Here is a 26,743-nt window from a genome sequence, read left to right as displayed (position 1 = left end):
AGTAGAGCTTTAAACAAAAACATGCCCCAACTAAAGACATTAATATTGAAAAACTTTAAAGCACCATGCAGGTCAAATAAAACTCATTTGTAAACCAAATCTGGAAAGCAGGCCATCAGTGTTCTATATGAGAACTTCCAGACTTCTCAGGCACTAATACATACAGGGCAACAGTTTTCCTGATAGTAAAAATATTTTTACAAATTTTAAAACTATAATAGTCTAAGGAATTCTAATTATATCCAAACTTCATTCCTAAAGAAACACTAATTTTAACCACATACATACAGCCAATGTTCCAAAACTTAGAGCAAACGCATTTTGTGGGAGAGGATGAAGAGCTTTTCCTTGTCATCTTGTCGCAAGTTTAAATTCCTAAGAAAGCCTCTCTTGTATCTTCTTAATAAGAAGATTTCAAAAAAGCACAGCACAAGTAATTGTGAAAAAAAAATCTGACAACACTGGTTACCCCTCGGGTTAGGTACAAAGATGGGGAAGGAGGTACAGGTAAAGGAGAGGTCAAGTGGGCTTTTTATGCTTTGTGTATTTTGTTGTTGTTTTATTTTCATGATGAGAATGTTCCTGTATTACTGGTTCAAATTTAAACCTAAACCTAAAATGACTAGCATGCTTAGACTTCATGTTGGTGGGACTATCCAGGACGGAGTCCAGAGTTCAAAAATTTCATCCTCTATAAGGATTCTCTGTGACCCCAGGGACTGCAGCTTGCCAGGCTTTTCTGTCCATGGGATTTCCCAGGCAAGAATACTAGAGTGGGTTGCCATTTCCTTCTCCAAGGGAGCTTCCCAACCCAGGGATCAAACTCACATTTCCTGCATTGGCAGGTGGATTCCATCTGCTAATGCAAGAGATGTAGGAGACACAAGTTTGATCCCTGGATCGAGAAGATTCCCTGGAGGAGGAAATGGCAACCCACTTCAGGACAGGTCACAGTCCACGGGGTTGCAAAGAGTCATATGTGACTGAGCACGATGATACGGTTGGAGATATGCCAACACATAATTTAAACCCATGATTGTTGTTCAAACCTAGAAAAGTTTTTTGAATTGCACCTGCAAAGATATGGAGTTGCACTGATAAAATAATGGACTTGCCCAGAATTGCCCAGTTATGCAAGTATAAGTAACTTTATTCTTATGAATTATTTCCTGTTAACCCTCTAAAGTCCTTCTTAGAAAACAGATATGGTTCTTCTCTTTCCTTCACTTTCCAAAGTTAAGTTTAGTCATAGGCCAGGATTTGAATCCAGGTATATCCAACCCAAAGAACCCATGCATTGTTCCATGACACACGTGAACATCACTGACAGCAACTATAGCTGATGTAGAGCAAACTGAGATAAAAATCTTGACAACATGGCCTATCTATAAAATAACCTGAAAAAAACAAAACCACAATTCTCCCTAGCTGTCCTGAGGTTTCAAATATATCCTAGTCCTTAATAAAGGAAAACCACCCCTTTATAGTGTCCATAAATAAGATGGACAACAAACGGCCCACCCACACCATCATTCTTCTGTCACCAATCCCTAAGCATGGTGAGCCGTTCCTACCCAATCTCATTTTTCCCCCTTCACATCAAATTTGGTTTATGCTTGTCCTGACACCAATGTCTCCTTTTGGACCAAGACTTTATAGGCAAGGAAAAGTCAGAGGAGCTGGGTTAGATCTCCAGTCATCATATGAACTGGGTGGATCTGATGCTAAAGCACCAATCCCAATCAATGAACAGAGTTGAGACCTTCTGTAGTCCATCATGATGCCTTATTCCACCCCCACCCCACCCCCATCAGAGCTGAAGAAGATTTTCATTCTCCCTCTAGCAATCTCTCATTGGTTTAAGTTTTCTTTTCTAAGACACAGGCAAAGGAGAAAGGGTGTCTCTCACTGGTTTAACTATTTTGTCTTCTTTAGACAGCTTTAATGAATAAAAACATTCTGGCTGGGTCATAACAACTGGTATAAACTTATCTACTAACTCCATTAACTGACTCTTGGCTATATTTTTTTCAAGAAGATAAAAAAAAAACTACAAAGAGGAAGGCTGAAACATGATTCACATTTTTTCATTCTAATGCCAAAGTTAGTTAAGTACAAACAGAACTTTGAGTAATACTCTATACATGATATGCAATTTCAAAAGGCATTTTATTTATTCTAATCATCATATTCCATACAAAGATCTTTATTAAAGAGATTTTCATTTAAGTTTTCTTTGAAATTTTTAATATTCATTTTTGATACAGTAAAACCCAAGCTTTAGGTATAGCAGCTTAAACAGGAATGAGTAAACTTTTCCCACAAAGGAGAGAGAGTAACTATTTTAGGCTCTGAGGGCCATGTAATCTCCGTGACAATTACTGAACTCTGCAAAAGCAGCCATGGACAATACATAATGAATAGGCTATGTTCCAATAAAACTTTATACAAGTTAGTGGCTGGTGGGATCTGGCCCACAGGCTGTAGTTTGTCAATAGCTCCTCATCTCTCTTAAGGAGTCAATAGCTCCTTAAGTTCCTCATCTTAAGGAACCAGATTATCAAGTAGAAAAAAAAATCTGTGAAAGAACCTATGCCATGTGATTCCAACCTCTGCTTGGCAAGAAGTAGGGGGGCAGTTAGTTAAGGAAGATACTGATAGGTAAAACCAACCAGAAAATAATTCGATTCAAAATTTCCAACAATTACGAAAGCTATTCTCTGAATTTGCAAAGGTTTCATTTTTACAGATAAACAATAAACCTGCTGGTAAGAAAACTGTCACTGCCAACTACAGAAACTCCATTTCAACAAATGCCAATGATCTGACAAAACAATTTTCTAACACCAGGAAATTATGAACTGCAATGTCAATTAACATTTTATTATCTTTCATGGTTAACTGTACTGTTTAAATCTGCTTATCTTATTTCTTTGGCCTGTTTTCAACGGCAATTGTCTTTTTATATACTCCCATAGTGCCCAGAACTTCTTAAAAACATGTATTACGCTTGGAATTTATTCTGCATCATCTTCGCTAGAGAGGTGATCAGCAACATGGAAGCAGGCACAGTGTGTATCCCTCACTGCTGTATCCTTTAGCCTACAGCTCCTGGCACATCGTGCTTGGTGCAGGCGTGCTAATAAAACAAATGAACAAGCAGTACTGAAATTTTAACTCCTTTAATAATACTGAAGCTGAGATTCTGCTTAAAAGTCTAGTTGGAGCAGATGCTGAACGGCCTGGTTTGAAGCCTAATTCTAAACACACACCCAGGTTCCTGTCTCTTACTTCCTTCCCGACATGACCCTTGGGATTTCTCAGTTCTGATAAACAGAGGATGGCAGGCTCTCCTTCCACCCAAGTCTCCACCTCAGTGGCCTCTCCCCTCTTACTGTGGTCAACTGGGCATAGATCTGGGATTCCCGGAAACATCTCTGCTACAGGAATGTGCATGAGAAAGCACAAAGGGAAAGTTAGAAAACTGTGTGTATATATGAACCCACTTGTGTATAACAGGATTATATATGCACAGGCAATCCCAGAAAGAATACACCAGAAACCTAACAGTTACTTTTGGGGAAAGTGAATGTGAGAAACGGGTGATAGGGGGATCCCTATGATTTTTTCCTCTTTGCTCTATGGGACTTCTCTACGTTTGAATATTTATTTTATTATTTTTTAACCAAGACTGCAAAAATAACATAACAGTACTAAGTTGCAACAAAGAGCCTCTCTTCCAACATTCATCTGGTAAATCAGTACAGGTATGTATACTTTGCTACTAGAGAGATTCAAAGCTGAAATCGTGACCGAAACAATTCCAGTAACAGAAGGAAGAATCAAATGGAAAACACATCAAACACTGTGGACTAAAAGGGTCAGCTCAAGTATACCTCCTGTCAACAAGAGGTCTCGACTCAACTGAACATGGCAAGTGGCTTTGTAACCATTTAGCGTTACCCTTGAATTCCTTCTTGCAGGTTACCTTCCTCCTTCCTAAGCAGGACAAAAAACAACTCCATATACAGTCTAGCCTCTGGACAACTTTTTTTTTTAATGCAAACTACTTATAATATTAGAACAAACATTTGGGCACCATTCTCCAGGAATCTGGAGTTTGGGGGAAATGTCTTACATTCAAGTAGTTATTCTTAAAAATGAAGCCACTCAAAAGCTCTCCTCTCACTGAGGACGGGAAGATTTTACACAGAAGCAACTAGGGTTTTTAACATCAAAACTGCATACTCCTGGGCTGGTTTCTCCCCTGGAGTGGGAAATGGCAACCCGCCCCAGTATTCTTGTCTGGAAAATTCCATGGAGAGAGGAGCCTGCCGGGCTAGAGTCCATGGGGTCCCAAAGAGCTAAGCACGACTCCGCACACGAGTGAGCACACGAGCTGGTTTCAGGTAAAGCCATTCCTTCATTAGCCAAAGATCCTACTACTACTATTTTAGACACGAAATCCAAAACAAACAAACCTCCAAACCTTACCTAATGCTCTAAACTTATGCTATTCAATACATAAGTTAACCACGTGTGGCTAAGACTCACTTGAAATGTGGCTAGTTCAAGAGGAGATGTGTTGAAATACACAAAGGATTTCAGACTAGCACAGAGAGACAATGAAATATCTCAGCGGTAACTGTCATCTAAATTGCAAGTTGTTGTTTTTTTTTAACAAACTAGGCTAAATAGAATATCAAAATTAATTTCACTGGTTTCTTTTTAGTTTTTAAATGAAAATACAACTTACAATGCAGATAGCATTTATGTCTATTGGACAGCGCAGCTCTGGGCCTTAGTTATCTCGTTGGAGAAATGCGGATAAACGTACACCTTGTGCACAAGTAATAAGGATTAAATGCCGGGGAAAAGCCTGTAAACGCGTATTACCTAGCTGCTATCTGCTAACTAAAGGGCAGATGCCAAGTAAGGCGCTCCCAAAAGGAGAGACTGAGAAGTGACTGTAGCCATCGCCACCTGGCTTCCTGCTACTCCAAGGACAGCCTTTCGGGTACACGCCTTCCTTCTAGCTATCGCAGACCCGAAGCCGCAACCTCACCCCGCGACACTCGAGGCCTCCCTGGAGTCTGCGGCGCTGTCAGCGGAGGCGTTGCCCAGCTGCGCCGCGACTAAAGGGGCGTTCGCCCCTTCCCTCCAGCCGACGCTGAGAGGCAGGGACACCGTGAAGAAGAGCTCCATACGGAACCTCCAGCGGACGGCCTGCTCGAAGGAAGGCCGGACAGGCCGAAAGGGCAGGCGGCGGACTAGGCAGACAGGAGGCGGGGCTTTCTGGCCTCACTCAGCCTCGGGGCTGTCGCAATCGTCTGCGGCCCCACCTACCTGCTGTGCCGATTCCCTGAACGCCGAGGCGGCCGCAGCTCCGGAGGCATTCACGGCTTCTCCCTCCTCACGGCTCGCTGGCTCCCCCTCCATCGTTGTCGCCGCCACAGGACTGCTGGCGCTGGCGAGATACAAGGTTATGGCCGATAAGCCCAATTCCATCCTCCGCCTCCCCGCCCAGCTGCGGACCGAGCCAGAGGTCAGGAAGTGGGACTCACCGGCAGGGCCCGCCTAGCGCCGCGCCCCGCCACGCCTCGGCGGGAGGGGCGGGGCAGGGAGGCCTTGGGTGGGGCTTGTGTGGGGCGGGGCTACTGGCGCCCCGCCCATCCAGCTCGGCACCCGGGGCTTTGCCAGAAACGGCCTAGACTGCACAACTGCGGGGCGGGGCGTTATGCTGCAGCGTTTCCGGTCCGGCCCAGGTCCGGAGCTCGCCGCCTGGCACCACCAGTGACGTCATGTCTCGTACCTGTACCGGGAACCTGACTTCGGGATCTTCACGCAGCCGCTCACCAACTGCATCCCGGACAGTCATTCCCAGACCTTGGTTTCAGTACTTCTGAAATATGAGCAGCTTCGTAGTGTGCTTCAAAGACTTATGATGAGATGTAACTGCTGAAAATATATTTTTTAATGAAAGGTTCATACTACGTATTCCATTTCTTTTATGGATGGCGATCTAGCCAAGATACCTTGAAATAAGAGCCTCGAAGGCGAATTTTGTTTCCACCTATATGAAATACTTTATATGTAACTAAAAAAGTGAGACCTGAAGAAGAGCAAAGGGCAGTAACAAGCTTCTATTTTACAATAACAAATGTGAGGAATAATTTATTGTCTGTTTAGGTGTGTATGTGTGTGTGTAAGAGGGAACATTTCAGACTTTTACAGTTTTTCCCAGTGTTCAACCAAATTAAAAAGTTATGATTGCAATCATTATTGCATTACTGTAGTTGGAGCATTTCCAGGTAAGTGGTCTTTTATTGTAGTTTTTTAGTATGAGAATTTGCATGCAATTTTTACCAGTTGTAGAGGTCAAAAATAAAATACACTATTTTGGTCATGAAGAGGAGTTTCATTTGATACTTTGAATTTGATTTTCAAGCCAGTCAAATTTCATAAATACTCCCCAAAGTTATGGCCTACAATATCTTCTGTGTCTGCAGGCTCAACACGGCTACAATCTTAGTTATTCCTTTCTCTCCTATGCAAAATTCTTTTTCTGCTTAATATTCTTGTATACTTTCTATCCTGAATATAACTATGATGACCTAAAAACCAAATTGAAAACCTTAAAAACATAAGTTGATTATTTGACAACCATCTTTATTTTTTAAATTAGATGGAAATTCATCATCTATTGTTGCTAAGGTACACAAGTGCTGTCTAGTGGCAATAGGAAGGAGTTGAGACAATCCAAAACAGCGAAAACAAACTGCAATAAGTTGAAAAGAAAAATAAAGAACCAATTGTTAAAGGCTCCATGGATTGGCTGTCAAAAACAAGCCAGTTGTTCTACGTTACATGTATTCAAAAATCCCTTTCCTGTTAACTGGCAAGAAGGGTAATCAACAGCTTATATCGTTAAAAAAAATTAGCGGAATGTTTTTAATTGCATGATTTTATTTTGCAAATTGGCAATTAAACATCAAATCATAATTTTCACTGCCACAAAACTTATTTTCATGGTTTACAAGTACATTTCTTAGTTTACTGAAAATTCAAAATGCAAGTCACATTCCAAGAGGAACTAGAATAGTTACTTTTTAACACAAATATGCAATTGAAGAGCAGTCTTTTGCAAAAGAACAACTTATAGCAAGAGAAAAGCACAGCGATTCTAATGGTTTTATGTTGGGCATTGACATTTTTGTCCTTATCTCCAGACTGTCACAGGTCAACTAAAAGTAGACAACAAAACAACATGCCAAATCTTTCTTTCACTTTGTAATATAAGTTGTATTGTATACCTGTGACCAAAAGATAAATTTGGGTATTACTATAATTTACTTGAAAATGTAACTGTTACTTAAATTTAGTTATCTAATGATGCATGTAGAGCTAAAAAGGTAAATGTAGTTATGCCTATTTCTATGAAAGGCTGGGAAAACAAAAACTCAATAACCAGGAGTGTCCATCAGATAAAAAACAAGACATTTCATGGTTTTGGCATAGGTACATATATATTTTAGTAAAGAATATTTATTTCAAGGTATAGTTTCATAATCAATCATGCACAAGAAAAAATGTTTAAAAGGTGTTAAAGATGCACTTTTTTGATTTGAAGCAATGGCCACTCCTGATTTGGTGAATTTAGTGAATAATCTCTCTAAAACAATCCTACACAAATGCAAGACCACTAAAATCATGAATTTGCAGCTGCAGCATCTGACCACTGCCACTCAGCAGCCACCTCAACAGAAAGACCAAAATTCTCTCCAGGGTTCCTTTCAAGGCTAGGTCCCTGCCACTATCATAATCAGCCTGGCCACTGGAAGAATTACCCAAAGTTCAAAAGAAGGCCTTATTCACAGCCCAAAGCTACCCTCTTGGACCCTTTTCATGAACATTCTGGGAAATTTGAAATGCACCTCCCTTTTGTAAACAAACACTCATGAAGTCCTGAGAAAAGTTTGGGGTCTTTCCATTGGGAGAGCTGGACCTTCTTTTATAGGAGCTGAGGCTATTACCACTCTTGTGGACATAGAGACATACCACTCTTGTGTCTTGAACCCCACCAGCCTTCAGGCCCTCTTCCTTAGAGTGCCAGAATGGTCCAAATGGTGTGAGTTCCAAACACGGTTGTGAAGGTAAGTCAGTTAACCCCCTTTCCTTCTGAGATAGGTTCTTTTCAGGGAAGTCATTAGTTACTTCTGTCCCTGTACATTTTTGGGGGCCAAGACCTCCTGGGAAAATTACACACTTACATTTCCTTTTCCCTAAAAGGAGAAATACACTTTTATTTTGACTCCTCAGGGTCTACCTCCAACTCTTGTCCTGATATTGAGATTCCCCATCACAAGGATTTGTTAGATTCTGTTCCTTCTACATTATGGTCTACCTCTTCAAACAACATTGAACACATTCATTCAGTTCAGTTCAGTCACTCAGTTGTGTCCAACTCTCTGCCACCTCATGGACTGCAGTACACCAGGCTTTCCTGTCCATCATGAACTCCCGGAGCTTACTCAAACTTATGTCCCTCGAGTCGGCGATGCTATCGAACCATCTCATCCTTTGTCGTGACCTTCTGCTCCCACCTTCAATCATTCTCAGCATCAGGGTCTTTTCAGATGAGTCAGTTCTTCACATCAGGTGGCCAAAGTATTGGAGTTTCAGCTTCAACATCAGTCCTTCCAATGAATATTCAGTACTGATTTCCTTTAGGATTGACTGGTTGGATCTCCTTGCAGTTCAAGGGACTCTCAAGAGTCTTCTCCAACACCACATTTCAAAAGCATCAATTCTTCGGCACTCAGCTTTCTTTATAGTCCACCTCTCACATCTGTACATGACTACTGGAAAAACTAAAGCTTTGACTAGACGGACCTTTGTTGGCAAAGTAATGTCTCTGCTTTTTAATATGCTATCTAGGATGGTCATAAGAAAAGGCAATGGCACCCCACTCCAGCACTCTTACCTAGAGAATCCCATGGACAGAGGAGCCTGGTGGGCTGCAGCCCATGGAGTCGCTAAGAGTCAGACACGACTGAGAGACTTCACTTTCATTTTTCACTTTCATGCATTGGAGAAGGAAATGGCAACCCACTCCAGTGTTCTTGCCTGGAGAATCCCAGGGACGGGGGAGCCTAATGAGCTGCCATCTATGGGGTTGCACAGAGTTGGACACGACTGAAGCAACTTAGCAGCAGCAGCAGCAGGATGGTCATAACTTTTCTTCCAAGGAGCAAACATCTTTTAATTTCATGGCTGCAGTCACCATCTGCAGTGATTTTGGAGCCCAAAAAAATAAAGTCTGTCACTGTTTCCATTGTTTCCCCATCTATTTCCCATGAAGTGATGGGACCAGATGCCATGATCTTGGTTTTCTGAATGTTGAGTTTTAAGCCAACTTTTTCACTCTCCCCTTTCACTTTCATCAAGAGGCTCTTAGTTCTTCTTCATTTTCTGCCATTAGGGTGGTGTCATCTGCATATCTGAGGTTATTGATTGGACTTCCCTGGTGGCTCAGACGGTAAAAGTGTCTGCCTACACAATGCAGGAGACCAGGGTTTGATCCCTGGGTTGGGAAGATCCCCTGGAGAAGGAAATGGCAACCCACTCCAGTACTCTTGCCTAGAAAATCCCATGGACGGAGGAGTCCATGGGGTCGCCAAGAGTCGGACACGACTAAGTTTATTGATTAGGTGCTATCAATTAAGATCCAGGTAGATTCTAATAAACCTTTGCCTCACCTCAGACAATACTCTCTCAGGCCTGAGGCCCTAGAAAGAATTCATCTGACTGTCAAGGCACACTTCCAGAAGAGACTCATCATCCCATGCTTTGGTCCCTGTAGCCCACCAGTCCTTCCCACAGGCAAGTCTCATTCCTGAGGTTGGTATTTCGTTCAGGATCTCTAAGCCATAAACAGTATAGTTATACCACATCACCCCATAGCCCCCAACCTCACAGCAACCTCAATTTAATCCCTCTGAGCACACTGCTGCTGCTGCTAAGTCGCTTCAGTCGTGTCTGACTCTGTGCGACCCCATAGACGGCAGCCCAACAGGCTTCCCCGTCCCTGGGATTCTCCAGGCAAGAACACTGGAGTGGGTTGCCATTTCCTTCTCCAATGCATGAAAGGGAAAAGTGAAAGTGAAGTTGCTCAGTCGTGTCCGACTCTAGTGACCCCATGGACTGCAGCCTACCAGGCTCCTCCATCCATGGGATTTTCCAGGCAAAAGTACTGGAGTGGGGTGCCATTGCCTTCTCCGTCTGAGCACACAGTTCTTTACAGTTAAAGATTTATGTAGTGCTTTCTTCAGCCTGCCTGTCCATCCAGATAGCCAGTACTTGTTTGTCTTTACTTGGGAAGGACATCAATATACTTGGATCATTATGCCTCAGGGCTACACAGAAAACCCTACTTACTTTTCACAGATACTGAGAGGAGACTTGGCCAGTTTGAATTTTGCCCACAGCTCTACTTTTCTTCGATATGTTGATGACTTTGTTATGCTCTCCTTCTAAGGAAGCATGCCTCAAGGAGAGCCTATTCCTTCTAACTCAGCTAGCACACAAAGGCAGAAGTCTCAAGGAGAAAGTTCCAGTTTGTTCAAACCCAGGTAAGATACTTGAGTCACGCGTCAAGGGCACATCTGTTTCCCACTTCTTCCCACCAAGTGCCATTTGAGTTGCTTTTTTGGACTAACAGGCTATTGCAGAGTTGGGTTCCTAATTTCTTCTTGTATGCACAAAACCTTTTTCCCTGCTAAAAGGCAGAGGCCCAATCCTCTTGTTTGGAATAATGAGGCTGAATCAGCTTTTCAAACTTTAAATGTTCAGTTGGCCACAGCCCCTGCTGTAGGGGACCCTAACTATTTTCTTCCCTTTCTTCTATTTGTTCATGAAGTTATTAATAACAGGAAACACGCTTGGAGAGCTCATTCAGTCCCATGGGGGGAAACAGAGACTATTGGCTTTTAGGGCCAACAGTTGAAGCCTGTAGGTCAAGATCTTTCACCTTGCCTCCAAGCAATAGCAGCCACCACTGCCCTTCTGCAGGTTCTAGAATAGACAGTTTTGAGGTCTCCCTTATGGATTTTTGTCCCTTAACTGGTTGAGGCACTCCACACACTCTTATCTGCTCACTGACTGACATTCTATGACATCTTGCTTTTCTCTCCAAATGTCTTTTTGTGTTATGGTAATGCCCTAAATCCTGCTACCCTCTTAACATCGGCAACAGATAAGACCTCACATGGTTGCATAACCACAGTTGGTATTTTGCCTAGTCTGCATCCAGATTGCAAGAAACGCCTTTAGACAAGCTTGACATCTTCTGCTGTATCTATGAAGTAGTGCTGGACAACTGAAATCTGGATATGCTGTCAGTATTCCCGTCACTATAATAGAATCCAATGCTCTGCCCCTACCTTCTTCAGCCCAACAAGTTGAACCATACACACTAACTTGCACCTGCACACTGTAGCCTCTGGCAAAGGTGCTAACATTTACACTGATAGCAGTTGTGTTTTTGAAGGATCTCATGACTTTGAAATGCTTTGGAAACAGAGAGGGGGAAGTGAAATTGAAATTGAAAATGGCCCCTTTGTTAAGGCTTTGCTGGATGCCATCTTGCTGCAGGACAGTTGGCAATGGTAAGTTGCCAGGCCTTCCAAAGACAGCACTGAAGGAAAGAGAAACTGACTGGCTGACAGAGTTGCTAAGGCCGCAGCATTACAAGACTCAGGCTTCATAAAGAAACTTCTGTTGGTCACTGTTCACACCAAGTTAACTGTGTACTACTTGGAAGGACACCCAAGATTTAAAGGATATTATCAGAAACGGGAAAGCGCATGCTACAGTTAGGAAAGAATAGTGATGGGCTTCTGAAGGGTGCATGTTTGACCAACATCCTTGGCTTTGGTATGGGCCAGACAACCATCCTGCTCTTTCTGCAGTTGCTCAAGAAACCATTTTAAAGTTAATACAGGCAATAACTCGTTAAAGAATTGATAAAATGATAGCCTGAGGGAAACAATACTTTTAGAGACCTCCCATAGTAGCAGCTCAAATATGTCAACGGTATCAGATCTGTCTGAGGTATAACCCACCAAAACCTATTCATATTCTCAAGGCCACTTTCCTTTACCTGCTGGTTCCTCTACTATCCAGCAACTGAATTTTAGCCAGCTGCCTCCCTCTCAAGGATCCAAACATGTTCTTGTGATGGTTTGTATGTATTGTCATTGAATGGAAGCCTTCCCTTGCAGACAGGCAGCCAGCCTTGCAGTGGCCAAAACGTTATTGGAAGAAATTATTCTCACGTGGGGACTTCTCTTGGAATTACATGATAAAAGTACCATTGCACTAGACAAATTCCAAATGTTGCTTGTGAAGTCTAGCCTACAACATTTCTGCTGTACCCATCAGCCTCAATCCTCTGGTCAAATGGAAAGAACTAATGTGTGTGCGTGTGTGCTTGGTTGCTCTGTCATGTCCAACTCTTTGTGACCCCGTGGACTGTAGCCTGCCAGGCCCCTGTCCATGGAATTTTCCAGGCAAAAATACTGGAGTGGGTTGCCATTTCCTCCCCCAGGGGATCTTCCTGACCCAGGGATCAAACTCCCATGTCTTGTGTCTTTTGCCTAGGCAGGCGGAGTCGTTACCACTGTGTGCCACCAGGAAGCCAAAAGAACTAACAGCATAATAAAAACATGGAATATTACTCAGCCATAAAAAGGAGCACATTTGAGTCACTTCTAATGAGGTGGATAAACATAGAGCCTATTATACAGAGTAAAGTAAGTCAGAAAGAGAAAAATACCACATAAAAGCATATATTTGGAATCTAGAAAGATGGTCCTGATGAACCTATGTGCAGAGTAGCAATGGAGATGCAGCCATAGAGAAAAAGACTTATGGATACAGTTAGGGAAGGAAAGGGAGGGATAAACTGAAATAGTAACATTGAAACATATACTTTACCATATGTAAAATGGATAACCAAAGGAAATTTGCTACATGACACAGGGAGGTCAAACCCAGTGCTCTCTGACAATCTAGAGAGGTGGGGTGGGAGGTGGGAGGCAGGTTCAAGAGGGAGGGGACATATGTATACCTTTGATTCATGCTGATACATGGCAAAAACTAACACAATATTGTAAAGCAATTATCCAATTAAAATGTAAAAAACCACAATTGGCAAAACTCTCAGTGTCTTTCAGTCTCCTTGGCCCAATTTACTACTCATGGTTTTATTAAACTTAAGATCTACACCCTTTGGAAGACACAAATTGTCACCATTTGACATAATTACTTGATGACTCACAATTCTTGACTCAGAGTTATACAAGCCCCTTCTAGTCAAGGGATATCTTTTACATTATTGCCAAAATCTCATTAAGACTCTAAAGAAAAATGAGCAGCTGGTTGAGAAACCTTTACATAGGAAAGCACTCCCGGGAGATGAAGAACTCGCATACCACAATTTACAACCAGGGGACTATGTTTATTGGAAAAGACAACTTTTAAAGGACTCTTTGCAGCCTAGGTGGCAGGAACTCGATCAGGTCTCTTTACTGGCACAAAAGTGCTTTGTGCCAGTAAACCTAAAGGCACTGACTCTTAGATTCATGTTTCTCATTTGAAAAAGGCTTCCCTACCTGAATGGGCTTCTGAAATAGTTGGAGACTTAAAGCTGAAACTGACCGAGTGAAGCAAATGACACCTGACGTAGACAACTCTCCCAAGATTCAGGTTAGGCCAGTATATTCCATGATCACTATTAATGAAGTCTTTGTTTTTCTTTGTTCTAATTGCTATCACAAAGTTGCTTTATCTCCTTCAATATGTAATAACTGATAACAGCAACTTGCAGCTCTTCTCCTTATAGACACATTATCTGGGAGTGAAAATCTTCATGCTTGGGTGCATGCTTGGAATTAAAGTTTAAAGGAAGTGACCCAGGTCCTTTGGTCCCTTAAATTCGACTACGAAGGACTGGAGAATTGAACTTTTGGGACTCCTCCTTGTAGCTTCAGGTTTATTAATACTCTTTACCTTACTACATACAGTGAGCATCCTCCATTGGTAGTAATTCTATGAAAACCATATATCTTGTCAGAACTCTCCTGGAAAGAAGCCTCTAGCTCCAATTTTTGACCATTCAACTAATCTATTCAGCTTAGTATTCTTTATTTAACCAAGGCCATGAGCCACCATTTCTTCTCTTTATATTAAAATGACTGATTTTACTTGGATAGTTTTTTTACTTCTGTTATTATTCTTTCTTAAAACCCATCCAGAACCTTTATGCCTGGAAGAATAATGCCCTAGTCTGCATTTTCCAGTCTAGCCCCCGAAGGAAATCCAACAGATTGTTGACTATACTATGGGAACCCCAAACTCATTCATCAAACAATGGGATTCCCCTGCCTTAGCTATTTCCAATCTTATTAATATCCCTCCATCATATCCTGTATAGAATTAACTATTTTCCCAGTATACCATGTTTGCCTACTTGAATTCACAGCTCCTTTTCCCTGTTTGGTCAACAGAATCAGACAAAAACCTCAATTAGTTCTTAGAACATTTGTTCCAATAAAACCGAGAAACACTGGCTCTCATCTTTACCTTGCTGTGCAACAGAATATATCCTCATGATGATCCCCATGTTCCTACAAGGAAGGCTTCTAAGTTCAGTTCAGTTTAGTTGCTCAGTCGTGTCCGACTCTTTGCGACCCCATGAATTGCAGCACGCCAGGCCTCCCTGTCCATCACCAACTCCTGGAGTTCACTCAAACTCATGTCCATCGAGTCGGTGATGCCATCCAGCCATCTCATCCTCTGTCGTCCCCTTTTCCTCCTGCCCCCAATCCCTCCCAGCATCAGAGACTTTTCCAATGAGTCAACTCTTCGCATGAGGTGGCCAAAGTACTGGAGTTTCAGCTTCAACATCATTCCTTCCAAAGAAATTCCAGGGCTGATCTCCTTTAGGATGGACTGGTTGAATCTCCTTGCAGTCCAAGGGACTCTCAAGAGTCTTCTCCAACACCACAGTTCAAAAGCATCAATTCTTCAGCACTCAGCTTTCTTCACAGTCCAACTCTCACATCCATACATGACCACAGGAAAAACCATAGCCTTGACTAGATGGACCTTTGTTGGCAAAGTAATGTCTCTGCTTTTGAATATGCTTCTAAAAGCCTGCTCAAATATAACTGACCCATGATTTAATCTCACGTTGACTCCTTTCCCTGTGCCCCATCTGGCTGTGTCTCTATTTGTGGGTGGAAGATGTCCTGCCTCAACACCGCCCAACCCCAGGTTCTCAATGTGCCCCAGGGCTTTTACTGGCCCCTTTGTGTTCAGTTCTCCAGAAATTAGCAGGTAGCACCCATGTTCTACTTCCCACCTCTGCTGAGATATCTCTTTAAAGGGATTTCAGAACTATCTAAGAATTCTATTCCCCAAGTTGAGAATTGGAACCCTTGAGAATATGGTTTGAAATTTCTCTGCCAAAGCAGCATAGCTAATGCCATAGTTAATAGCATTAAGTGACCAAAAAATTTTTCTTTTTTTTTTTTACTTTTATTTGCATTTATTTTTTGCAGCATTTATTCCCGGGCTATAAGTTTTTGTTTCTTCAGTTTCTTCTGGGATATCTTTTTCTTCTGTGCAACCTCCTCTTCTGGTTTAGGAACAATCTGTTCTTTTTCAGTAAGGATCATCTCAATGTGGCAGGGACAGCTCACGTAGGGGTTGATCCGACCGTGAGCTCTGTAAGTCCTGCGCCGCATCTTGGGGGCTTTGTTCACTTGGATGTGCTCAATGACCAGACAATCTACATCTAAGCCGTTAAGTTCAGCATGACTCTCTGCACTTTTGAGCATGTGTAGTAAAAATTCAGCACTCTTTCTGGGCCACCGACCCTGTGTCCAGCCCCTGTTTGGCCTGTGCACACCTACCAACTCCACCGTTGTAACGACGGAATGGCACACATTTGCTTCTTTAAAGTGACATCCTTCAGGTACTTGGTGGCTTTTCGGATATGCATACCCTTTATGGCCTGGGCAGTTTCACGAGTGTTCTTAAAGTGAACACGAAGATTTGAACCTCTTGATTTGCATGATTTTGTGGGGTTTTCTGGGTCAAGTGAATAGAGCACCATTTTTAGGGGTCACCTCAGGCCGCTTACCGGAAAAGCCAAAAAAATTTTCTAAACTCACTCACATGTTATATTAGATAACTGATTTGCCTTGGACTGCCTTCTGGCAGAACATGGAAATATCCATGCTATCTTAAACACCACCTGCTATACTTGGATAAGTATTTTTGGTATCAGTTCAGTTCAGTCACTCAGTTGTCTCCGACTAGAAACTCAAATTGAAGTCCTACAAAAGAAACTCACTTGGCTTCATTCTGATTCCCTTAACATTCCCCTAATGTTTGATCTGTTCAGCTGATCACCCTTAAATATTGGACTTGGCTCAGAACTGTTCCGGAAACTGGGATATTACTCTTAGTAACTTAGCTTCTGTATATTGGTAAAGCACTTGCTTAAATTGTTTACATCTATACCTAATCATTCTTCTGCTTGGTTAAGGATTGCACAGATCACTGTATTTGAGGCAGCACAGTATCACAATGCTGCCAATGATTTTCCTGATCCATTTATTGCCTCTTACACCCAACCCCTGCTTTGAGGGATATGATAAATCCTGAGCAGGCAACCAAGCCACTCCAGTTTTGTGGGACTAGATGTTGCTCCCATGATGTTTTCTCCAGGAAGAATCACAGGCAAAAGGGGGGAATGTAAAAGGTACAACAGCATAAATGACTGATACTGAGGACATCCAGGTTTGCTGCCCATGCTGAACTTTTGCTGAATTCTCTAAAAATTTGTTGATATTAGCTCAGTGTCAAAAGGAAAAAATCCTGAGAACAGTACTTTTTCTAGACTAAGAAAACCATACCTTTCCCTAGTAACAGATGAGATGAACTTGATAATCCAATTGTATATAAAATACAAATTTACCCTCCAATCCAAATTCTTGGGAAACAAGAAACTTAAAAAAAAAAAAAAAGACACATCAACTTCTGGGCTTCACACTCCCTGTATTTCCTGTCAAATGGAATGTCAAGAAACAGGTGGGTATTTCTTACACCACTTCTGCCAGAAATAAAATGTTGAACCCCTTAATTGATTCCCAAAGTCAGAAATTATGGGTCCATGAATATACCTAACTCTTAGCCTATTTTTGGTTACCTCTTTATTTTCTTACATTCTATTTTAAAATCATAAAAAGCAAAAAAAGCATGATTCCTAAATTATGCAGCTATTGCATCTCCTCATGACATAGATATAGGACTTTTCCCTGGAAGGTCACAAAACTTTTTCATGTGTTTCTTAAGAAAAATAAATCACAATCACCAGATATTACTCACTTCTGCTTCCGATGAGAAGCAAGTCTTTATGTCAGAGGACGCTCAGGCCTCACATAGGGGTTTTCTTAGTGTCAGACTCATCTACATTATCCCTCCTACAAACAGGTGCTGATGTGCAATTTGATTGTTTTTCCATTTATGATCCAACTGGTACCAAAAAATGCATGTTTTAAGGCTAATGAGAGAACACTTTAGGCCAAATGAAGCTAAAAGATATAAATGCACTTCAAATAATGATTCTGAATGAAGAGAAAAGTAACGAGAGTTGCAAGCAGGAACACAGGCCTGCCAAATTAAAGAGCCTGTGTGTACCATATTAATATTACTGAAGGAAACATTCCATTAGCTTACAATTAATATTACCAAAGGAAATGTACCACTAGCTTACAACTTGTATTTTCAAAGTATCCAAAAATTACCTTGTATGCAGTATGCCCATATTACAAACAAGAGGTCAGTAGAGAAGGGACTAGAGTCTTGGGTTAGCAATTACTCAACAATGAACACAAATAAATTGTTATCTGCCCCTAATGACAAAGTGTGGGGAAAAAGTCATAGCAAAATTTCATATCACATCAATAACAAGACATAGACTATACAGGTGATCTAGAAGTAAAATTTAAATTAATACCCCGAAATTTGAGATACAGATTCATCATTCTTATAACTTGTGGTTCAGAAGCAAAGGAGGTATTAGGTTCAACCATAATGCAATAGCTTAATGTTCAGAACATAGTAGCTGGAGTTTAGAGCAGAGTTTTGAAGATGACTCCGTTCCTAATCCAGTGAATGCCAGGAATGAACAGAAGAGATAAGAGCTGTGGTGATGGTTTTCTAGTTTTGAATATGATAACTTACTTGGCTTTATTAATAATTATTGCCAGGTTTTAAGGAGACCAAAACTTACTTACATTTCGTTGTTATTTAGCCATGGTTCTCACTGACACAGTTTTTATTAGAGCTCATTCAAATTCTGTGGTTGTTATTTTACTATAATAAAACACTTGCTTTTACTGCATACAATCAGTAAGCTGAAATTTCTTCACATTTAAACACTGTGTTCCACTTTTTACTCAAAATATTTGTTTTTATGTACTAGAGCTACTTAACCTCTACATTCACTGATAATAGGTATTAATATATTCATTTTACCAGTATTAATATGAGACTTTAGTTCTAGTAAATTTTCTGGCTTTGTTGCCTTGTCTATATCAGTATTTCTGATAATAATACATTTCTTTTTAGACATGTGCACTATACTTCTATTCAAGGTTAGTATAATATTACTGCATATCAGAATTTAGGACTTCTCACATTTTGATATACTATATTTATTTCAACAATATAATGGTTTATGTAACGCACTTTAAAAAATCACTTTTACTATATGATGAAAAGTAATTTTTTCCCCAAAAAATGCCTCCATAAAGTTTCAATGCATTGTGTATGTATACCTTATATCCTACATGCCAACAAATATGATACTTTCAGAACACTGACATCCATTAAATTATTAATTTGCCTTTTCTTGGTATTATAATTTTTTTGATTACATTGTTTTCGTTATGAAATTACATAAGCACTGTAAGTAAAATAAATTATACCTAATTTTACATTTGTACATATTTACATAACATTATAATCAAATCCAGGAAGAATCCAATGTTGTATGATATTAGATCTAGCTAGTGCTCTAAGTTGGTAATAGAAAATATATCAAAAAGCTAAGGAACTAATTTTAACAATAGTGAAAAATAAAAGGAAATTTGTTCAGATTATTAAAGGATTTTAGTATACTCATGCTTTCAAAAAATCAGTACTTTGATAAAAACTGAGAACTGAGGATAATTTTTGTAACAAAAAAGATGCCAGGTTGAGGCATTAATGGAGTCAGAGTATCTCCAATTTCCTCGTTCTATAGATGAAGAAAGAGAAACAAAAGCTGAATGACACATTCTGGACTTTTACTGGCCTTTGCCACTGTTATTTTTGCTTCTGAAAAAGATAATTTGCATCAGACACAAAAAATGCTAAAAACAATGCCCCAATCCATAAAGTCTGGCCAAGTATCTATCTCATTTTTTTTTTTTTTTGGTCAAAATGGAAACGTGGTCCCTGAGGACAGAAATCACAATAATGCATGCCCAGAAAAGGTGGCATGCATTAAAGACTAATTTGGAGAACAGTATTTTCTATAATGTCTAATTTCTGTAGCTGGACCTTGTGATGACATTTCTGCAAAAGAAAAGATACATAATTCTTACAGTTTATACAAATATTCCATAGGGATATTAAAGTTTTTATCTGGTGAAAATGATTTAGTGGGATACAAAATCTTTACCCAAGTAAATAAGAAAATCAGTTGCATTCTCTATGTATTTTCTGAAGACACTGTGGCTCTTAAGATCTTTTTAAAACACTCGAGACATAAAAAATTAATACTACAAAAACTAGCTATTTCTTTCACTCTCTTCTGTGCTGAAGATCAGTTTGCGCAGGTATGCTCAGTCACTTCAGTCATGTCTGACTCTCTGCGACCCCATGGACCATGGCCTGACAGGCTCCTCCATCCATGGGATTCTCCAGGCAAGAACACTGGAGTGGGTTGCCATTTCTTTCTCCAGCAATAAAGTATGAAGTGAGTGAAGGGAGTGAAGTGAAGTCATACAGTCGTTGTCTGACTCTTTGAGACCCCATGGACTGTAACCTACCAGGCTCCTCCATCCATGGGATTTTCCAGGCAAGAGAACTGGAGTGGGTTGCCATTTCCTTCTCCAGAAGATCAGTTGATCCTAGTTCAAAATACATCGTTATAACAGTGTATCTATTATCTTCACGGTGTGAATAATGAATAGGTATAAGAATTATGGTAGTGTTTTAAATTAATTACATAACTTACTTAAAAGCCATTGTTCTAAATGAACTGTACAGCAATCCAAAGTAACCAACAACCAAGTCAATCTTGTTATGGTCTCATTATTTTTAATATATAATAATGACATCCTAATATCTGCAATTATATTCCCATTAGGAGATCTATACATCAGCTATTATCACCAAAGTATATCAATTTCTTCAAGCAGATTTTTGGTATGTAAGAAACATAACAAAATTGGCTTTGCAAGAAAATCAAATATTGCCATTAAGGCTTCAAAAATACGAGGTAAAAAAAATGAAAGTTATATACAAAACATTAAATTGTGAACTATAACCAAATTCACAATTTCAATTTAAATGTCAGAGTTAAGATTTTCTATGGCAAAATTATCTTCATTATTCCAAGTTAAACAAAAATTCCTAATACTAATGGTTAGGTTACTCTACCATGTGTCCCAATAAAGGTATACTTCTGGGAACAGTTTTAAATATTATTTTTGTCTGCCTTTTAACATGATACACTGATCATTTCAAACCATAAAGAAAGTTAACAACCCCTTAACTTATAATGACTTTGAAGTTTATTGTATAGCACTTTTATTGAGACATCATGTAACTACTGACCAGGACTGTTTACAAAGGTAATGGTTGGCCTTTGAGACAATTAAAAACTTTTAAGTACTAAAATTTTACATCATGATTTAACTTCAGAAGTGTTAGGATGGTTGAAACTAACAGAAAAGAAAATCTAAAGCAAAAATATAATTATTTCCACAACAACCATATATTCCTCCCATATGAAAGGGAGGAAGGGAAAAAGGAAGAAAAGAAAAAGAAAAGGAGGGGGAAAAAGACAAGAAGAGAAAGAAAGGGGGCAAGACAGGCAAGAAAAATACTTTTTTTTTCCCATTTGCAAAAAGGAGGGGAAATTCTGAGGTCGCAGCAAATAATGTAATCAACAGAGTCACTTTATATTAAGGCATCTTCTTTACATGTTATTGAATCCCATCATGCCTTTCATATTGCCAGCAGCACCCTGTTGAAATTGCCTCATCATTGACTGAAGTCCTGCCATACCACCTAGAGTGAGAGTGGAATAAAATCAGATAATTATTATACAGAACTTGAAACATCTGCTACTTTTGCCTAATAAGTAGTTAAACTTCTAAAAAATATACTGGGTTCTGACTGCAATTTGGTCACCAGCCGTGAAGTACATAAAAATTGGTATTATCACCAGTATCCTCATCTATAAAAGAGAATAAATAACTTACTTCATCTCATTATGAGGAATACAAACTACATGAAAAGATCTTAGAACAAACAGTACCTATCACACAGTAGGGAGTCAGTAAATTGAAACAAAAATATTTCCCTCTGGGAAGTCTGAGTCTTACAAATAGTAATAAATTGGAGCTGTAGTTAATGCAGTGCTTCAAGTAAGAAAACAATTCATCATTATTGAATATCTACTATATGCCCAGAACTGTACTAATTTCCTGCTAAGATATGACCTGTGATTTTACAGGAGAAAGTGAGGTTCAGAAAGTTTAAGGAACTTTTCATAGGTTACATGGTAAAAGTGGAACGTGGTTTTCAAAATCGTTATGTAATTTCAAAGTCTCATCACTAAAACTATCCAGTTTCTAAACTAAGGCAAAAAGTCACCAGAAGAAGCATTAACAAAAGATGATTAGGGACTTCTCTGGTGGTCCAAGGTGGTCCACATGGCCATAAAATGAAAAGAAATAAAAATACAATTTTGGGACTTCCCTGGTAGTCCAGTGGCTAAGACTCCGTGCTTCCAATGCAGGGGGCATGGGTTCGATCCCTGGTCAGGGAACTAGATCCCATATGCTACAACTAAGACCCTGTGTATAGCCAAATATATATTTTTTAAAAGAAGATGATTAAGTAGCTTGCTCAAAAGTCACAAACAGCAGCAGGGGAGTGAATGAAACCTCAGCTTATACAACACTATTACAACCATTCCACTTAGAAATTAGATGGGCCTTTTCCACCATACGCTGTTTGATCTGATTTTCGATTAACAACAGAAGGCTTATTAAAACTCAATCCTTATAAACTAAACCATGTATTAGCAACTGGCAACAACTCTGTAATTACCCATATGATGAAGAACTCTTGGATCCATCATTTTGGCCATTTGTTGATTCAATTTTGCCATCTGTGACTGGCTCACATTCTTAGACATGTCACCACCTAAAAAAATTTTTGTGTCAGTACAGACTGTAATATAATCAGGATATCATAGAAACTGAGTAAATATGAAGAAAAATCCTATAATCTTACTCTAACAAAATTATTTCTATTTATACATATTCCCTTCTAATCTTTGTCCCAATTACATATGTATTTTTAAGAAAGAAAAAGTGAAATTCAATATTAAGGGACATTTAAGGGGCTTTTAAGGACTAAAATTTTTAACACTTTTACTTATATCTGTGAAATGAGCCACTATAAGCAAAACCATATCCAATGGTTATTAATAGTAAGCTGTAACAATTGTTCAGTAGTAATATGGTATAATGCTGAACAAAAAATTTTAAAGATATGGGTTAACTGGGAACGAGAATGGATTACTGATAAATGGTTATGAAAGAAAGAGTCTGAGAGAACCTCAAGATGTATATATCTAAGAAGTTACTATAAATAAAAAGCTTCAGAGAATAGAAAAAAATATAATGAAACTCCATTTATCAGTGAATTTCTACACACTCAGTGAGACTCTACAGCAAAAAGTCAACCATTGAAAGAGATGCACACTGGGGCAGAAGAGAGAAAAGCATCCTTTAGAGAATAACTGCTGTGCTCTTAATACACAGAAAATCAAAGAGATCATTGATGCAACAGCAGTGAATAAGTAGAGCTTGCTTCAGCAAAACTATTTCAAAGAAACATTAACTCTGGTACTTCTCAGGAACATTTGTGAAAATTCAAATCAAAGCTGACCCTGATTCTCTGATCAAAGCTGGCTAATATGAATAAATTAAATGAATTAAGAACTACGAATGAAAGAAGATATGTTTTTTATAAAACATGATAAAAATTTTTTAAAGTTTCATAATTAATAAATCTGTGTAAGATGTGAATTCTATGACCACTGGTGAGTCATTATAAGTTTTTGTCTCTGAGGACTTAAAACTTCAAAACATTATTAAGGCTTTGGTGTGACAAGGATGTGCACCAAATTCACTGCCCACTTCATCTGGTTGTGCCTTTATTGAGTAGTCAAGGCTCAGACTTAAGATCTGACCAACGGATCTGCAGTAGTTCTATCATGAACAGTCAGGGTCATTTGGGAAAGATGTTAAACTGACTTAATGTATTTATAAATCACTATCTGAAATAGTATGTGGTGTTAGGAAATATAACCAATTTTAAACAAGTTTGTCTAACTTTTCTCCCTTGTCACAAAGAAGAAAACAGGATATAGCAGGCAAGAAAAATAAGGAAACTGTCAAAAGACGAAAGGTGATATGTAAATACTCTTCTGTTTTAGAAACCTATTCAGGGATACTATTCATCTTCGGAGCTTGCCTAATCAGGATTTCTTAGATAATAAATTCACTTAATAGTGTTTAAGATAGAGAAAAAAATTTAAAGACAGGGCTAAGACAGTTGACTTTAACTCTTTGGAAAAACAAACTTATCTTTTTACCTTAGATAATACACAGCAAAATACATTCTAAGTGGGATAAAAAGTAAAATCAAAAAGAAAAAGAAAAAAAAAAAACAGAACGAGTAGAAGAAAACATAGGTATCAGAGCTTCCCTGGTGGCTCAGACAGTAAAGAATCTGCCTGCAATACAGAAGACATGGGTCTGATTCCTGGGTTGGGAAGATGCTGGAGAAGGGAATGGCTACGCACTCTCTTGCCTGGAGAGCTCCATAGACACAGGAGCCTGGGGGCTACAGTTCATGGGGTTGCAAAGAACCAGACATGACTAAGTGATTACCACTTTCACACTGTGGTACCAACATGGGGAAGGCTTTTACGAGCATAAAAGAAATCACACCAAAAGGTTTGGCTGCATTAAAAGTGAAAACTTCAGTTTTAATTAAAAATATAAAAATGAAAGGCAAACGAAAAACTGGGGAAAATATTTGCAGATATAATCCAAGAATTTTAAAGAGTTACTACAAAGCAATAAGGCAAAAAATAAAACAAATGGGACAAGAAACCTAAAAAAGAGGGGATTCACCAAGAAAATTTAAACTAGCAAATGTACAAAGAGATGTTAAATATGAGTAATCTAAAACACATATTGAAAAACTGACCATTAAACTGGAAAATACTGAATTATTACCAAACTTACTCAGCATCTCCTATGTTTCTGATCAAAACAGAAAAAATCCCTGGCTTCATCGGAGACTGAACAGAAACTTACACAAGAACTGACACTGATATAGAACTGACAGTGATACATCAATCAGCCTAAACATCCAACAAAGATGCACTTGTGCTAAACAAAGATACATACATAACTGGAAAACTACTATCTGTCTAAAGGGTATACTTTGAAGAATACTTGACAATATGGAAAAGAAGTTAAGATCAGAAGAAACCCCTAGTTATATCAAGTGTTATTTGCAGTAAGACCCATGGGATTCACTGGGCAGTGAATGTAATCGGTGTTTTAAACTTTTTTCTTACATTTTCTCATAGTCTCTAAATTTTCCTTAATATATAAATTCACACAAAGTCATTAAGTGTGATTTTTTAAAATATTAGTGTTTATTACCTTGAATCTGAAAACAGATAAATCACAGATCACATTATAAATTCTGGAAGGACTTGAATAAAACATGAAATTCAGCAGTATATTTTCTAATACTGGCAGTTCTTCCTGACTTTAACTTTTAGTTTCTCAACCTCTTTCTTTCCTTTCAGAGTGTCAAATAATGATGTGCTTATTATTCCTCTTACCTTTGAAAAGTCCTTTGATACCTCCCATCTTTTTTACCATCTGTGCAAATTTGGTATACTGGGTCAGAAGTTCTTGGACATCTCTTGTTGACACACCGGATCCTCTTGCTACTCTCTGGATCCTTCCTGGTTGCTTACTGAAAACCTTGGCACCATCAGTACTGTCAAGCTCTGCAGGCAAAGGTCAGTTACGTTCATGTACACACAACTATCATTCACTGTCGAAGCACTTACATCTAAATGTCTCACATACAGAAAAACAAATACAATGGTCAAACCACCAACCAGACTTAACAAATGCTGTTATCATCTGCTGTGTCTGCCTCTGATTTTTAAAAACTAAACATGGAATATATTCAAAAGAGTATTTATAATATTCATAAGCTATAAAAACAATAAAGCAAATATACACATACTCACCTTACAGAAAAATGTCTTTTCTTTGAAAAAACTTTCTGTCCATCCTTTCCATATTTCAAGTCCAAGTGCTCCTCAGAATATATACCAGAGGTATATTTCAAAAAGCAACAAAAGTGCTCACCTTAGCTCTAAATAACTGTTATCTTTTAAATCATAAATTTAGGCAAATAAACAAGTAGAAGTAGGTAGATTCTATCTATAATCAACAGAATAACTTATATTTCCTATATAATCAAGTAATTACTACTAGTAATTAATTCTTTCTGTAACATAAAGAATGAACGTAACACAAACACCTCCACCGTTTTGGTAACTCTTAGAATACAAGGTCCATTTCTCATGGCGGTAGTTGCATACAATCTCAGGTACAAAATTTCTATTATGTCTGCATTCTCTCCACAATATCCCCTAATAAGTGATCACCTAACCTTGATCTTAACAACCACAGGAGAGATGACCCACTATCCAAAATAATTAAACCTATGTCATTCTATTATACCTGTAATTATGGAAAATATTTTCCCATATTAATATGAAATACGTTTGTCTGACACTTCTTCCTATTTTGCATAGATGTCTCCTTGCCAGGCACAAAGAATAAGGCTTTCAAATTATTTCAGAGTCATCATGTCTCCTGTGAATTTTCCTCTAGGTGACAAATATCCAACTCTTTTGACTGTTCCTCTTATAATATGGTTTAACACCCCATTTATCATGCTGATTTCCTAAATACATCTTCTAATTTAGCTATGTCCACTAAGCATATTGTCCAGAAATGAACTGAAATCCAGGGCAAGACTGATTACCAATGCAATACAAACAAAGATCAAATTATCTCACAGTAAACTTACAGTCCATTAAAACCTCTAAATCCATTTCATAAATGCAGTTTTAAGCCACATCTCTATGATAAAATATTTTGAAAATGTATATCATATTCTCCTAAGAGCTCAAATGGAGTGAGAGAATGAAAACAAGCTAATAACAGCACATCCTGGTAAGCAGTATGACTAAATTTAACAAAAAGCAGAAGGGACA

The 26,743-nt window shown here is 39.0% G+C and overlaps 1 protein-coding gene and 1 pseudogene across 6 annotated transcripts in view; both read right to left on the bottom strand.

Annotated features, from left to right (window-relative positions):
- LOC133233946 (protein FAM177A1) overlaps positions 1-26,743 on the bottom strand; it is a 68,861-nt gene that overhangs the window by 10,209 nt on the left and 31,909 nt on the right. For 3 of the 6 annotated variants that reach the window (XM_061394127.1, XM_061394128.1, XM_061394129.1), the window contains 3 exons: positions 25,286-25,456; positions 22,462-22,557; positions 20,893-21,414 (listed from right to left, as the gene is read on the bottom strand). In XM_061394127.1, coding sequence (XP_061250111.1) covers positions 21,323-21,414; positions 22,462-22,557; positions 25,286-25,456 — 359 coding nt within the window. In that variant the 3' untranslated portion in view covers positions 20,893-21,322. The other 3 variants (XM_061394133.1, XM_061394132.1, XM_061394131.1) reach the window with 3 other exon arrangements.
- LOC133233954 (large ribosomal subunit protein uL22-like) lies at positions 15,626-16,274 on the bottom strand (annotated as a pseudogene).

The sequence above is a fragment of the Bos javanicus genome, chromosome 21 (assembly GCF_032452875.1).
Source record: "Bos javanicus breed banteng chromosome 21, ARS-OSU_banteng_1.0, whole genome shotgun sequence".
Taxonomy (NCBI): Eukaryota; Metazoa; Chordata; class Mammalia; order Artiodactyla; family Bovidae; genus Bos; species Bos javanicus.
Note: the sequence above shows the minus strand (reverse complement) of the source record. Positions and strands in the feature narration are given on the sequence as shown.